General features: G+C 31.8%; 1 protein-coding gene across 2 annotated transcripts; it reads right to left on the reverse strand.

Moving 5' to 3' along the window:
• LOC109715936 lies at positions 10,642 to 14,663 on the reverse strand. Of its 2 annotated transcripts, XM_020241159.1 has the most exons (5): positions 14,244 to 14,663; positions 14,000 to 14,101; positions 12,438 to 13,117; positions 11,753 to 12,058; positions 10,642 to 11,192 (listed from the first exon to the last, which is right to left on the reverse strand). In XM_020241159.1, the coding sequence occupies exons 1-5, from the start codon at positions 14,380 to 14,382 to the stop codon at positions 10,899 to 10,901; spliced, it is 1,521 nt and encodes a 506-aa protein (XP_020096748.1). In that variant the 5' UTR covers positions 14,383 to 14,663; the 3' UTR covers positions 10,642 to 10,898. The 2 variants fall into 2 exon arrangements, with proteins under 2 accessions (XP_020096748.1, XP_020096749.1); XM_020241160.1 differs by lacking the exon at positions 14,000 to 14,101.

Genomic DNA, 15,678 nt, shown 5'->3' on the forward strand with positions numbered 1-15,678 from the left:
CAAACTTAATATTTTTTCATCATCCCGCAAATCCGCAATCCTAAACGAAGTTTCAGTCTGTTTTTCTTATTTTATCCTCTATAAAATATTATGTTAGAAAAGTTCCAAATGTAATTCTAATTGCTAAACCGACTATCGCTAGTACAAGTGGCAAAGGGCTTGGTGGTTGGTATCCGAGGTTCTGAGTTCGAATCCTAGTTGATTCATATTTTCAAATAAATTTATTTCTAAATAAAATAAACGAAGCGGGTAACGTGCTATCTATCTCTAAAAAAAAAACACACACACAAGATCTATTCGCGGACCGTATAAATGATTTTTTTTTTAATGCATTATGATTTGTTATTAAGGGAGTCTATCCGCAAGGTGGGGGCTTGAGCTCTCATTTTGCACCAAAAAAAAAAAAAAAAAAAAAAAAAAAAAAAAAAAAAAAAAAAACATGGTACAGGTTTTAGGGTGTCTTGTAGTGAGAAACTTCTGGGTATTAACATACACATATAAAAACAAAAAACACACACAAGAAACGCGCATTGGGAGTTCAAATCTCTGACTAAAAAAATTCTTGATAACGACCAACTGATCTAAATAGTGATGGTTAGTCTTACAGTAAGTCGTATTATTAAGTTACTGTTCTATTCCTCAAAAAAGCGTGGAAATTTTTTTTCTAAATTCTTTTTTATAAAAAACTCCTTTTTCCCATTTGGTTTGAAAAAAAAAAAGCTTTTTTGAAAAAAAAAAATCATATTTCATGGAAAACTAGCATTTTTGTTTTTTGATTTTTTTTTTCTTAGAAAAACGAAAACAATAGTTTTCTATATAATATGAAAAAAATTCATAAAAACTTATTTTCCTTAGATTCAAATGGACCGAAAACTAAAAAATAGTTTTTTTTTATGAAAAACTCCTTTTGGTGAAAATTTTTTTCCATACTTTTTTAGGAACTAAACAGTTGTGAGCATGATTGAATTATTATAGTTTTCTGAAGATGATGGGCTTCGTATTCATAAATCAATTGTTTTATAGACACAAATTAATTATATACTTTTTTGACGGTTCATATCATTAAATATAATATTCAGTGTTTGAGACATATTTAACAAGTTTACAATTAACTTTGGACTAAATTATCTCATAATCAAAAGGTTCGAAAATAAATAAAAATGACACATTTCTTCAGAAAACTATAGAGAAAAATAATTTAAAAGAAAGCATTTTAATTTCTATTAAATATAATATTCAGTGTTTGAGACATATTTAACAAGTTTACAATTAACTTTGGACTAAATTATCTCATAATCAAAAGGTTCGAAAATAAATAAAAATGACACATTTCTTCACTTGTTGATAGAGAAAAATAATTTAAAAGAAAGCATTTTAATTTCTTTTAAATTTTAAAAGAAGTTATAAAATCGATTTTTTTTTTTATGTGTAGCTTTACAGATTCTTAATTATACTAATGTTGCGAACATCATCTTGCGCACAAAATTAAACATCAAGCTATACCATTTTTAACATTACTTTATAAATTAACCTCACCATTTTTACATGGGAAAACTTCAAAAAGCCCCTCGTGGTTTCGCACTTTCTCACTTTAGCATTCTGTGGTTTAAAGTGTATCAATTTGGTGCCCTGTGGTTTCATTTTTATCTTTTCGCGTGACAGCTTTTTCGTTAATATTTCATTAAATTATTACAAAAAACTTCAAATACCCACCTAGCTAGGTTTATCAAATATTCACTTTAGTACCCTTTAATTTTAACTTTATCACTGATTTAAGAAAAAAAAAATAGTTAAATTGATAATAAAAAGAGAAAAATGAAACCACAAGACACCAAATTGATACATTTTAAACCACAAGGTACTAAAGTGAGAAAGTGCGAAACCATGGGGGGTTTTTGAAGTTTTCCCTTTTTACATTTTGCACGAACACAACATGTTTTATATATAAAGAAAAAATGCTTAGGAATGAGTGATTTTAGTAGTGAATTAAGTTTTAAACAATTTAATGGTTGAAGGGTATATTTCAAAATCGTCGATAGTCGAGGGTATCTTCTTATAATTTTGCCAAATTAAAATTATTAATTATTAATTTCTCAGAAGATGGTCACATTGAATGCGCACAACAAGAAAAGAATATAAAAACCCCACCGACGTTACAAGAATAAATGATCAATTAATTTATGTTGTTGTTGTATGTGATGATGTATAAATTTGACTTAAAACTTAAAAAAGACATTGTCAAAAACAGGAGTTCCAGGAAAAATATATTAATGGGGGCTTCATAATATAAATATATATTGTGATTTTTGTATAGGCCATGGAATAAATAAATAAGAAGCATGGGTAAGGTCACAAGGCACACATGAGATGTTCCCTAACCAATGTGGGAAACACTATTGCATACACCATGTCTATATATATATATATATACACTGTAATCTCGAAAACATAAATTTTAATTAACTTAATAAAATGTATATTTTTGGATCTGTTTCTTACTAAATCGATTTTTCAAGTAATATGGTATCATATATAGTAAAAGCACCGTTTTTTGTTAGCTTATTTTGAAGCCAGTTGAGACCCATATGAGCTTAAGAATGTGACTTATCTAATGAAACTCATTCAACCTAAGGCTTAAGCATTTTAGATTTACATCCGTTAGTATACATCAGCATTTTTACTCTTTTTTGATTATCTAATGTAGGACTATATATATTTGAATTCTTAACATTCTTCTCTATCTTCCACTCTCTAAGCACGGGACTGAGTTGCCATTTTATGGCCTTCTCAAAAACATGTCTTTCAAGTTCTTTTTATGAGTCACTGTTAATCCAACTCATCGGAGTACATGCGCTTTAATATGTGCTACTCGGAAATTCATCTGAGCCCATACACCTGATCTGTGCCTTCAGACCTAGCATTATTGAATGCACCAACCATCTGAGACCATGGATCTAACCCGCGTCTCTCGGGCTTAATTCTTTTGGGTGCAACAAACCGTCATATCGTGTCTCATGATTCCGCTATGTGAATGCGTCATATTAATTCGTAAGAGCCACCAACTCGATCGCATCTCACTACTTAGACGAGTAGTCCAGAATCAAAAAACTTTCAGCTTTGACGCCACTTGTTAGGGTAGGTATTGTTATCAAATGTTTGATGGACTTTGAACCATATGTTAGCCAAGTTGAGTCAATTTGTTAGGTTGATCCCTTGTCCTATTCTCCCTCTTATATATGAAAATATAAAGCCACTTTAATAACTACTAATAGGTGAGGTGTCAATTTCCAGGAGAGCTTGGGTCCTAGTCAAACATGAGGGCTCCAATGCACCATCCAATAGAGACAAATAGGTGGTCATTTGTGAATGTTAGGGTTTAAACATACCATGTCTATAATAATGTTATGTGACTAACTAGCTGTTTTTAGTTGCATGCATGGTCCTATGGGCCATGTGTGCTGTCCCTACTTTGTCTCCTTGAGAGAAAGTAGAGATGTCAACGGGTCGGATTCGGGGTGAATTTTTAAAAACCCGAACCCGAATCCGACCCCAAATCCGAGACCCGAACCTGACGGATTTTAAAAATCCATATTCAAACCCGAACCCGACCAAAAATCTAAAACCCGAACCTGAACCCGAACCTGAAAATTTGAATCCGAAACAATTATTTCTTTTTTCAATATTTCAAAATATATTATATTAAATCTAAACTTTTAAAATACAAATTCAAATATAACATCAAATTTATATATATATATATATATATATATATATATATATATTATATATAATACAAAATAAATTCGGGTTCGGGTCGGGTTCGGGTTCGGGTCAGATGCAGTCAAAATCTATATCCGAATTCATATCTGTCGGGTTTCTATTTTTAATATCCATATCCGAATCCATATCCATTTAGCATCGGATATATTAATTTTATTCGAATTCAAGTTCAAATAAAATTTTGGATATCCATACCCATTGACATCCCTAAGAGAGAGAGAGAGAGAGAATTTGTGACAAGGGAATCTTGGCATTGGCCAACAATAGAGGAAAGAAAAGCAAAGTGTGAACAAAGTTTGGAATATTAACATTTCTTAATTGTATCAAAAAAGCATATTGAATAAGGTGCAAAAGATATTAAACCTTAAAAAATTCTTTTCCTCTGAACTCTACAATGATTAGTCACACTAAAGCTTTATTACTGTTATTGATTCACTTTAGTATTGCATGGCCTAGTATAACAAATGTTAGGACATTACACAATTCTAAAGAGAGATTTGATGGTGGACCATGTGTCCTTTTTCTTCTTTGTCTCCTCAAAAGCCATGAAAGGAAGAGGAGAGAGAGAGGGAGAGAGAGAGTAAATTTGTGACATGGGAATCTTGGCATTGGCCAACAATGGAGTAAAGAAAAGTAAAGTGTGAACAAAGTTTGGAATATTAACATTTCTTAGCTCTCACCTCTATCAAAAAGCATATTGAAGATGATAAAGATATTGTTCCCTAAAAAATTCTTTTCCTCCTAACTTTACAATGATCATTCTCTACAACTATGATGTTGTAGGGCATCAAACTAGTTCACACTACTTCTAAAACTTTATTACTACTATTGATTCACTTTAGTGGTGCATGGCTAAGTATAACAAAGATTAGGGCATTATATAATTCTAAAGAGAGATTTGATTGTGGGCCTTGGCATAGTGTTCATCGGATCTCTCCTTTAAGACCTATATACACATTATAGTTTCAAAAATAAAATATATAATAATATATAACAAATCTTTTGTTTGATGCACCTATTTGTTTTGGCTCTAGTTTCTTTCCGAGAGATAAAAATCTGCTAAACGAAAAGCTTTTATATTTCACATAGGGTGGGAGAGAAGCAGATCGATCAGATCAATCATATAAGCTCTAATTTGAAACTTTTATTTCAATTAATTTTTTGATGAAATAATTACGTACCTGAGAGATTGAAGAATTAACAGCATTATTAATTGAATTCCAATTGTATATTGAATTAATTATCTTTTGTAGCCAATCCCTTGCACATTGTTGGAAACTAAGAGAATAAAAGCATAGAAAAATACACTAAGGCCCTGTTTGGATGCATAGCTAAAAAACTCCATGGACTTTTTATTCTATGGTTTTGGCCTAAATGAAATACAGAATCCTGTAACTATAAAAAAATTCCACAGTTTCATTTTTAAGCTGTTTGGATACAAATCATACAATTCCACAGTATTTATAACAATTAAATTTCTAAAATTTTAAAATTCAAAATTCAAAATTCACAATTCAAAATTCAAAATTTAAAAATAAAATTTTAAACATTAAAATTCAAAATTCAAAATTTAAAAATAAAATTTTAAACATTAAAATTCAAAATTCAAAATTTAAAAATAAAATTTTAAACATTAAAATTCAAAATTCAAAATTTAAAAATAAAATTTTAAACATTAAAATTCAAAATTCAAAATTTAAAAATAAAATTTTAAACATTAAAATTCAAAATTCAAAATTTAAAAATAAAATTTTAAACATTAAAATTCAAAATTCAAAATTTAAAAATAAAATTTTAAACATTAAAATTCAAAATTCAAAATTTAAAAATAAAATTTTAAACATTAAAATTCAAAATTCAAAATTTAAAAATAAAATTTTAAACATTAAAATTCAAAATTCAAAATTTAAAAATAAAATTTTAAACATTAAAATTCAAAATTCAAAATTTAAAAATAAAATTTTAAACATTAAAATTCAAAATTCAAAATTTTAAAATAAAATTTTAAAAATTAAAAATAGAAATTCAAAATATAAAATTAAATTTTAAAATTTTAAATTTTGAAATTTAAAAAATGTATAATTAAAATTTTAATAATTTATAAATTTACATATTTATAAATTTTAAATTTTAAATTTAAAAATTAAATTAGATTTTCTGTTTTAAATTTGAAATTTGATATTTGGAATTTGAAATTTCAAAATTTGAAATTTATTGAAATTTGAAATTTGAAATCAAAATTAAAAATAAATTTTGAAATTTTAAAATTTGAAATTTAAAATTTTATGTTAAAATTTAAAATTTAGAAATTGATACATCTTTGGGAGCCCAAAATGGTGGAATTTTTTTCCTTTGGTTAAAGTGGATTGTAAGTTTACTCCATTTTTTGGAGTATAGTATAACTATACTCCAAAAATTACGTAATTTTTTTTTCTTCCAAACGCTTCATAGGATTATTTTCCTACCAGCGTAGCATAGTTTAACTATGCTACGTTTTTAGAGGTATCCAAACGGGGCCTAAATTTGATGATATATTGATAAGGACACAGCAAAAACAACCAATGCATGGAATATTATTAATAAATAAGGACAATATATAGTATGCGAATCTAATGCTTTATAAACCCCACCATTTTAAATAGTTTCAAAATTGGACACAAGGAAGAAGACAATAAGATGGTCATCTCCATGCCATGAGATCAGTGAACCACTTACTTTAAGCTGCTAAAAAGCAAAATCCCTTGTCCATTTCTCAAGGTATTCAAAAAATAGGGCTTAATTAATTAAGATCATTTTAACATGGCACTTCTTTTCATATATATTTACCACACTGGTTATCCAAACTAACAAAGAATTTATAGTTATCAATATAACTTTCGAAACTTTCGCCCATTTTGATTCAACTATTCAATATTTTAAAAGTTGATGAGTCTTTTAGTATAAATTTTAGGCTCATTACAATTTTTCAATGAAAGTATATATATGTAGTTGCATAACTTATATAAATATACTAATTAGACCCGAAGGGAACGATGAAATTAATATTCAAATTTTAAAGTTAAGAGTCATTACTTGATTGGAGTCAAATGAATTAAAAGAGTAGATAACAAAATCAAGATTTTTTATCAAAGTTGGATATATAGTTGGATCAAAATAGGTCATATATAGTTCAGATAAATTTCATACATTTTTATCTTTTATTTATAATTATACTTGTAGCCAGCCCACATATGTACTCGTATTTTCAATGTAAAAGCACGATTCGAACTGGAGACTCATTCCCATGAATTTTGCAGGTGGCGACTAATTACGCACTTTGGCATAACAATTATCCAAGTAGAGCTAGAATACTTTTAGAAGCACCAACTCATTGGTGCTTCTAAGTTTCTAGCCCTTGGATCTACTCCCCAATTACTAATACCCCTTGGATCAAACACTATTCCACCTACCACCATCATCTCAACCCTACATCTCTCCATCCAAGGGCTAAAAACTCAAAAACATCAACCCATTAGTGCTTTTGAGAGTATTCTAGCTCTACTCACAATTATCCTGTTGTCTTACAAATGGCCTTGTCCAAAACATTATATATTACAAGTACATATATGTCCTTTTATGAAATTTGCCATTTTTCCTACTTAACATTTTCCCACCATGTCCTTTTCTTTTTTTGTTTCTTTCTTTTTATTTTATGAAGTTCATAGATCGATTCATCATCTACTAGATGACAATTGAGATGCCTACCTAACAATGTCATAGTTAGTTGAAATTCCAATAACCTTTGCAATATTTTTTTTGACACATAACTATTATATAGTAGCCTAATTAGCAAAAATTTTAACTTGACAAATATGCTTCAAACACTCAAATTTCACATAAAATGAAACTAGATCCAAATTAATCAAGGATATTTTATTGAACAACTTCCACAAATTCAAAGCGCGTTAAGAAATGAAAAAAAAAGGTTAATTAATTTGAAGGTTCAATTTAAATCGTTCATCACACCTTAATAATGATACTATTAATAATCGATCTGTATCCTTTTCTTTTAGATCTAGTAATAACATAAAGAACTTACTAAACTTTGGATCATTTTGAATTAGCAAAATTTTAATTTCTCTCTTTATTTGAATTCAGTCTTTAACTATAAAATTTAAATTAGTTACTTACTTTAATATACTAACTAAACTGGGCATGTTTGGTTCATGATTGGAATAGAAATGAGAAATGGAATTAGATTGCTTTGGAATGGAAAATAGAATGACGAATCATCCAAAAATGTTTGATTCATTATTGGAATGAGAATCAGAATGAAAATTTAAAATTTTTGAGGGATAGTTTTGATTAAGAGAGAGGAAAGTGATGAAAGGAGAGGAGGTAGGTGTTGATGAAAGAGAATTTTAAATAGTTTACTTTGGAATGAGCCAATCCGGGATTTAAAGCAGGATTGGATCATAAATGGATTTGGCTATTCCCATTCCGGAGTGGAATGGGAATCGGAATCCGATTCCTATAAAACAAACGGCAACTATCGGAATCAATAAATTCCATTCCGATTCCATAGTTCGAACCAAACATGCCACGAAACATTCGAATTTTTAGGTCAAAATATCGTTGATTAACTCAAACGAAATAAATTGAAAGGTTAAATAGTAAAATCAAATTTTGGAAGATTGGATCGCTGACTCAAAATAGTTTATAATTCAGATAAATTATTTATATTTTTACTTTTTTTTTCCTCATGAAAGAAACAATTACCAACTTGTTTTGTTTTCTTTTTGAAATACTCTACAATTACTAACATGTGCGAATTAAACTAATTGGTTTACCTAATTACAAGTTGGCGTTACTTGCTTGTTCAAAAACAACACTACTACCTTAAATTTTATATATATATATATATATATATATATATATATATATATACCTTTTGATCATTAGGCAAATGATGGCAAAGAAAAATTTGAATTTGATTTTGTAAACCTTCAAGTGGTATAGATCATGTTCAACGGAGCCGAGCGTCAATTGGAAGCCTCTATCATCGAAAACAACTCGATAGTAAAACGCCTGTTTACTATCGAGAGATATTCTAGCTCAACTCTATATAATATATATATATATATATATTATATATATATATTATATAATATATATATATATATATATATTACGGCCTTTTAACATCAAGGAAAATTAAAGGTTATTTTCCAAATAATAGAGTTCTCCCTGTTTTTCTTTTTTTTTTCTTTCTTTTTCCCCTTTTTTTTTTGTCTACTTTGTTGGGAGTTTTCCATAATTGGTCCGTTTCCATGAAAATATTGAAATTTTCCGTTTATCCCGGCACAATTTCATGTGAATTGCATCTATTTCCACATGCTTTTGATTGGATGTTAAAATGATATAATTAAGCTTTTGATTGGACATAAAATGTTATTAAATTCATTATGTAAATGTCAATTAGGTTTAATGCATTTGTCGATAATAATTTCTAAGTTAAGTTATCATTATTTATGGATATAAATATAATTAATCATTATTGTGGCGTGCAAAAACTAGTTTCAAACCTTACATAGAGACATTAAATTCGAGTAATGTTACATCAAAAATCATTTTACATACATGTTACAAAAAAAAAAAAAAAAAAAATTAAAATTAAAATTACGTACCATCTTAATAATAATAATAAATGATGGTGATGATGATGATCTCTGGATGATTACAAAAAAGTAGGTGGTGAGTGGACCACGAGTGGACCAGGTCTAAACAATAATTGTCACCAAAAAATTATAGGCAAATTGTTAATTTCTTGTTGATTTTCTAATTTCAGCCAATATATATGATCCAATTAATTTAGATTTATGAGATTGCTTGTTGATATCAAGCCTTTTTAGTTTAATTTTGGTTTAGTGCCCAAATTTTATTCAAATTTATATTCTTAAGATCGTGTGAAATATTCTCTAATTGAGCATTATATTAACTAAATAAAAAATGATTATGATCTGTCTTTAGTTTTAATGTAATACTCAATAATTTCAAATCGGATAAAAAATAAATTATAATTAAAAATAAAAGGACCAGAAACTCCGGTAATAACAAGTGGATTTAAATATTTTCATCCGCGGTTTTGGCTAACGAGTTATTAGTGCTACTAGTGAGTTTGGGCTAGCAGAAGTATGCCATGAATCACATCATCTGATGATTTTGAATTAGAAAATGGGACCTGATGGGAACGAGCGAGATTCATCTCATATCGCCTTATGATCTTGGACTAAACGATGAGACCTGATGATAAAGTTAGGGTCTGAACGGAGGACCAAAAACTTTAATACTAATAATAACAACCCGACTTAGAATTCTTAGTACTAACGAATTGAATCGTTACACGTCTCTATTGCATTAAGCTCCTAAGACCATATCTTTCTTAATCATGTGTAAAGTCCTCATTTGGCAAAAGGGAAGGGGGAAAAAAAATGATGTGTGAAGTTCCTAGATCTTTCTCAATTCACCCTCCCTTTATTCCAATGAGAAGGTAATGAAGACAATGTTTTCCACAACCTTTTTCTTTTTGCCTTTTTAATTTGTGTGGTCCATATTTTGATAGGATCACCCAACCATGCACTCAACCAGATTCATTCAATTAAAAGGAGAGAAAAAGTAACTTGACTTGGCCCAAATTATTGCGCACTCAAACAAAAAGTTCTATTTCTTTGATGAGTTACATGTAGTAATGAGAGTACAACTCTTTAAAAAAGTAAATTTCCAATTTCATATGATAAAAAAAAGAAAAAAAGATATATTTATCTCTTTTACATCTCCCTCCTTTTATTTTGTACTGCATTAAATTTACGAGCGCTACCAAAATTTCGGAATCAAATATCTGCTTGATGGCATTGTACTGGAATGAATGTTTAAATTTACACTTACACACTTAACTGTTTATTCTCCAATATACCAAATCAAATGAAAATTTAAATTTTAAAATTTTAAATCATCAAAAACCAAAATAAAAAAATAATAAATAAAGTAAAAGAGGGAGCTCATGGTCCAATTATATCCACCACCACCACCACACACCAACCAGTACTCCTATATATTATATTATTATTATATAATTTATTCTAGTGCATGTGAGAATGGGGTAGGAGCTTCAGAGCCTGTAACAGGGTCTTTTTGAGCCTACCCAAATGAGGCCTCACATTTTGCTTATCTAAGTAAGCTGTTTTAATGGCGGTCCACCCTTGCTTGTGGATGGAGCATGGGTTCTTCAACACTGGGTGATTTTTAGGGTATTGCTCCCTCAATGTGGTCTCATCCAACTTGATCTTGTACTCCATGTAGTTGATCTCCATATCCTTAGTCGCGTTACCAAATGTTCCCATTGTTAGCCACTCTAACCCCCCAAACGGCACCACCTGCGTCGACCAGTACAAAAAAAAAATGTTAAAACATCGTTCTCTAACAACTTCAACTTTAAATAACAATAATTTTAAGATAAAAAAATAGGATAAAATGCCCTCCATCTATAGTCCTTTGATATATATAGACATTATTGGGGAACTTTTCACTATACTTTTTTTTAAAAAAATATGTATATAACTCATCTGAAACCATTTTGAATCAGCTGCTCAATTTTTAAAAATTTTGATTCAACCCTCCAATCTTTTAATTTGCTTTAAAATTTGAATGAATCGGTCATCTTTACATATTATAAGTAATATAATTCATTCATTATAGTAAATAATTAATTTAAATTTTGAAGTCAAAGTTCAACGGACCGAAATTTTGTCAATTCAAAATAATCCACATTTCAAGTATGACCCTATAATAAATTAGGAAAGTCTTTTTTGGCCCGCTATCCCTTTTATTTGGGTAGGCAGCAGGTCGCGATTTTACAGCCCTAAAATTGATATGATAGAAAACAACTCAGGAATGAATGAATGAATGAATGAATGATGCAGACAAGCGCAGGTACCTGAATGAGGACGGCGCCTGCGGGGAGGAAGACCATGTTGGTGAGGCCGGCGCCGTGCACGCCGAGCATTACGTCGGCGGAGTTGACGAGCCGCGCGAACTGGCCGACGTCGGTGTTCACGTCGGGCTCGCCGATCCGGACGTCGAACCCGAGGCTCGTCGCCATCTCCACCATCGCCCGCTCGTTCAGGAACATCCGCGTGTTCTTCCGCGATATGATCAGCAGCCGCGGCTTCCGCCGGATGTCCCACCGGTCCCCTCCCGGCACCGCCGCCGCCCTCTCCAATCCAAACGCCTCCCGCAGCATCTGCCCGTCCAATATAAATATTAAAAACATCATTCTCTGATATCTTAAATTTGAGTCCGGCTAGGATATTATCCATAGCACCAAGCATTTGATGCTATCGAAGTTTTCGCTGTTACATCTAAAAGCCAAAAATCTAATAGCACCAATAATTTAGTCCTGTTGATAGTATTCCGACCTAGTTTCTTAAACTTTCGTACTATTTAGATATAAATATACATTACTTATCTGAGCATGAATCATTCAAAATTTGAATTGCCAACTATTTACTTTAGTAAATTTATAATTACCAAATTCAAAACTTCCAGAACAGTTTAAGTTCTGTAAGTTTTTCATCCGTTATTATTATTTAACATGGTATCAGAGCAGAGTAGAGCACAACCTTTCGGAACTCGACGACGGAGTACCCGCCGGGCGTCTTCGAGGCGTTGACGCCGAGCTCCTTGTGGAAGGCGGGACCGGCGACGAGGCGGGGGAAGCAGCGGACTTCTTCGTCGGCGTCGACGTCGACGATGTCGAAGTTCGTCAACTGCTTGAGGATCTTCTCGAACTTGTGGATCCACCACGGCTTCACGTCGGTGACGAGGAACTGCACGGCGCCGCGGAATTGGTACGCGGAGATGAAGATCGGGACGAGGACGTCGGTGTAGTCGTGGAACAGGTTCCCCGTGAACCCGCCGGTGGAGAACAGGAACGCGGGCACGGACTGGTTCACGGTGCACGCGGGCGGGGGCGGGGGCGGGGGCGGCGGCGATTGGCCGCGCGGGAAGGGGAGGAGGGCCCACTCGCTGACGTGGCGGAACGCGACTGCGTCGTGCTTGCGGGCGTACGGCTTGATGCGCTGCGCCCGGCGCAGCGGGCGCACGTGGACGGTCTTCGACCGGCCCGCGACGCGCACGTCGCCACGCGCGTCGCACGTGTCGGAGCGGCGGCTCGTCGCGTGGCACGTGGCCTCGCCCGAGTCGTCGTCCTCCTCCTCCTCACCAACCTCATCGATGATGTTGAAGTTGTTGTTGTTCTCGCTCTTGGATTTGGTTTCTATTTTTTTGATCTCCTCGTATTCTGTGAGAGAAATTTTGTTCTTTTTTTTAAAGATTAAATAAAATTTAGGGGTTTATTTGTAGTTTTTTGTAGCAATTTTGCTTTTTTTCTGGGATTTTTTGGTGAGGGGAAAAAAAAATTGTGGGTGTTATTATTATTTTGCTTTTTTCCATTTTTTTGGATATTTTTTGGGTGAAGAAAAAGAGGTTGAGAAAAAAAAAATAATGATAATTAGAATAGTTTAGAAAAAATTGAATGAGTTATCTGTAAATTTTATTTTTTGCTTTACTGGAAAGTAGTTTTGATTTTGTAGTAATGATTATAATTTTTGCACCAATTTTGCCAATTATTGGAACTATGATTGTTTTCAGTAAATAAATTGAGGTTAATTTAGCTAATTTTTCTAAGTCCACATCCTCTGTGAACCACAAAAAAAAAAAAAAAAAAAACTAGAGATATTTACAGAAAAATTTGGGAGTTATATATTTTGTAGAATTTTATTTTTGAGAAGTATAATAGGCTTGATTTCGTAGTACTGCTAACAATTTTTTGTCATTTATTTGGTGTAGAAATCGCAGTAAAATTTGGATAATTTTGTAGGAATTATCTTGAAGTATTTTTTTTGGGGGGGGGGGAATTATTTTGGGGAAATTTATAACACAATTAATTAGCAAATTTTACAACAAATTTTCCTAACTTTTGGGAATTTTTGGTGAAGAGATTAAAACTGTGGATGCATTTGATGTATTAAGCCAAATTATGATGAAATTGAGGTAGAAATAGCAGAGCATTGCAAACAAATTTAATTTTTAGGGTTAAAAAAAAAAAAAGTTTTTTTAAAAAATAAATTATTGTTCATGTATAAGGAGACGGGGAATTAATTAATTAATGAAGATCACTAACCTTTTATTGCTGATTCAGAAATTTTTCTCTGATCATCATCTGTGACCATCATTAAACTCTCCTCCATCTCTACCTCAAATTTCAAAGGCCCTTTTGATTTTCCTAATTATAATAATAATGATAATGGTAATGATAATGCTTAACATGAGAGTGATGAGAAAAGTGAATTATCATAGAATAATAATAATAATAATAATAATAGGAATATGTATGTGTATGTATGTGGATGTATGTATATGCATACCATAAGGGGTGGAGCAAAATCGAGCCTTGATGAAGGAGAGGGCACAAAGGGAGAGGAGCATGGATGCTATGATGATCATATTCCCTATCCTTCTTGAGTGATGATCTCCACCCCTTGCATGGTTCCTTTGGGACTTCATCCTTTGCCTCTCTCTCTCTCTCTCTCTCTCTCTCTTGTTTTCTTTCTTCCTAGCTTTCCTTTGCTCTCTCTTTCTTGGTTCCTTCCCTTTGTGTGTTCTCTCTCTCTCTCTCTCTCTCTCTCTCTCTCTCTCTCTAGATCTTTCTCTCCCCCTTGGTTTTCTATCTCTTTCCTCCTTCCTTTAGCTCTCTCTCTCTCTCTCTCTAGATCTTCCCCTTCCCTTTGCCTCTCTCTCTCTCTCCCTCCTTCCCTTTCCCCTCTCTCTCTTCTTCCCTTTGCCTCTCTCTCCCTCTCCCTCCTTCCCTTTCCCCTCTCTCTCTTCTTCTCTTTGCCCCTCTCTCTCTCTCTCTCTCTCTCTTTCTTCTTCCCTTTCTCCCTCTCTCTCTCTTTCTCTCCTCCCCTTTACCTCTCTCTCTCTCTTCACTTTGCTCTCTCTCTCTCTCCCTCTCACTCTCTTTCCACCTGCCTTTAGCCTCTCTCTCTCTCTCTCTCTCTCTCTCTCTTCTATTTGCTCTCTCTCTCTATTTGTTTTAAGCTACCACTTTCAAGCCTTTGAATCTTACAACTAAGTTGGGTCCATTATTAATGGGAATGTGGGGGGTAGCAGCCTAAAGTTGGCTAAGTTTGCTGTTCTCATTTCATGGTTGACTAAGTTAGAACCACTGCCAAATTAACCATGTACCAATATGTGACCATTATAGGATAAATTAACTTTTTGATCCCTAAAAAATATGAGACGCGTGATATTTTATTTCTCAAATTTTAATTTATAATAAATTTTTGATTCGAATTTATTGAATTATTTTAAAGGTAAATTTTTAAATATCACTCCTGTAGTTTCGCACTTTCTCACTTTAGTACCATTTGGTTTAAAGTGTATCAAGTTAATTAGTACACTGTGGTTTCATTTTTTTCTTTTCGTCAGCTACTCCGTTAATATTTCGTTAAATTATATATAAAAAATTTCAGATACCCATCTAGATTTATCGAATATTCACTTTAGTACACTTTAGTTTTAACTTTGTCACTGATTTAACGAAAAAAAAAAAAGTAAAATAGATAATAAAAATAAAATAAAATCACAGACTACTAAATTGATACACTTTAAATCATATGATACTAAAGTGAGAAAATGTGAAACCACAGGGGTGGTATTTCAAATTTTTCATCATTTTAATTAAGTTGTACAACTTAATTTAATTCGCTGAGCAATGATAATTAGTGATGAAGTAAAGTAACATATTAATTATTATGAAAGCATCAATTACAATACTTTACATTAGTTTTTACATCAATA

The sequence above is a fragment of the Ananas comosus genome, linkage group 10 (genome assembly GCF_001540865.1).
Source record: "Ananas comosus cultivar F153 linkage group 10, ASM154086v1, whole genome shotgun sequence".
In the NCBI taxonomy this organism is placed as follows: Eukaryota; Viridiplantae; Streptophyta; class Magnoliopsida; order Poales; family Bromeliaceae; genus Ananas; species Ananas comosus.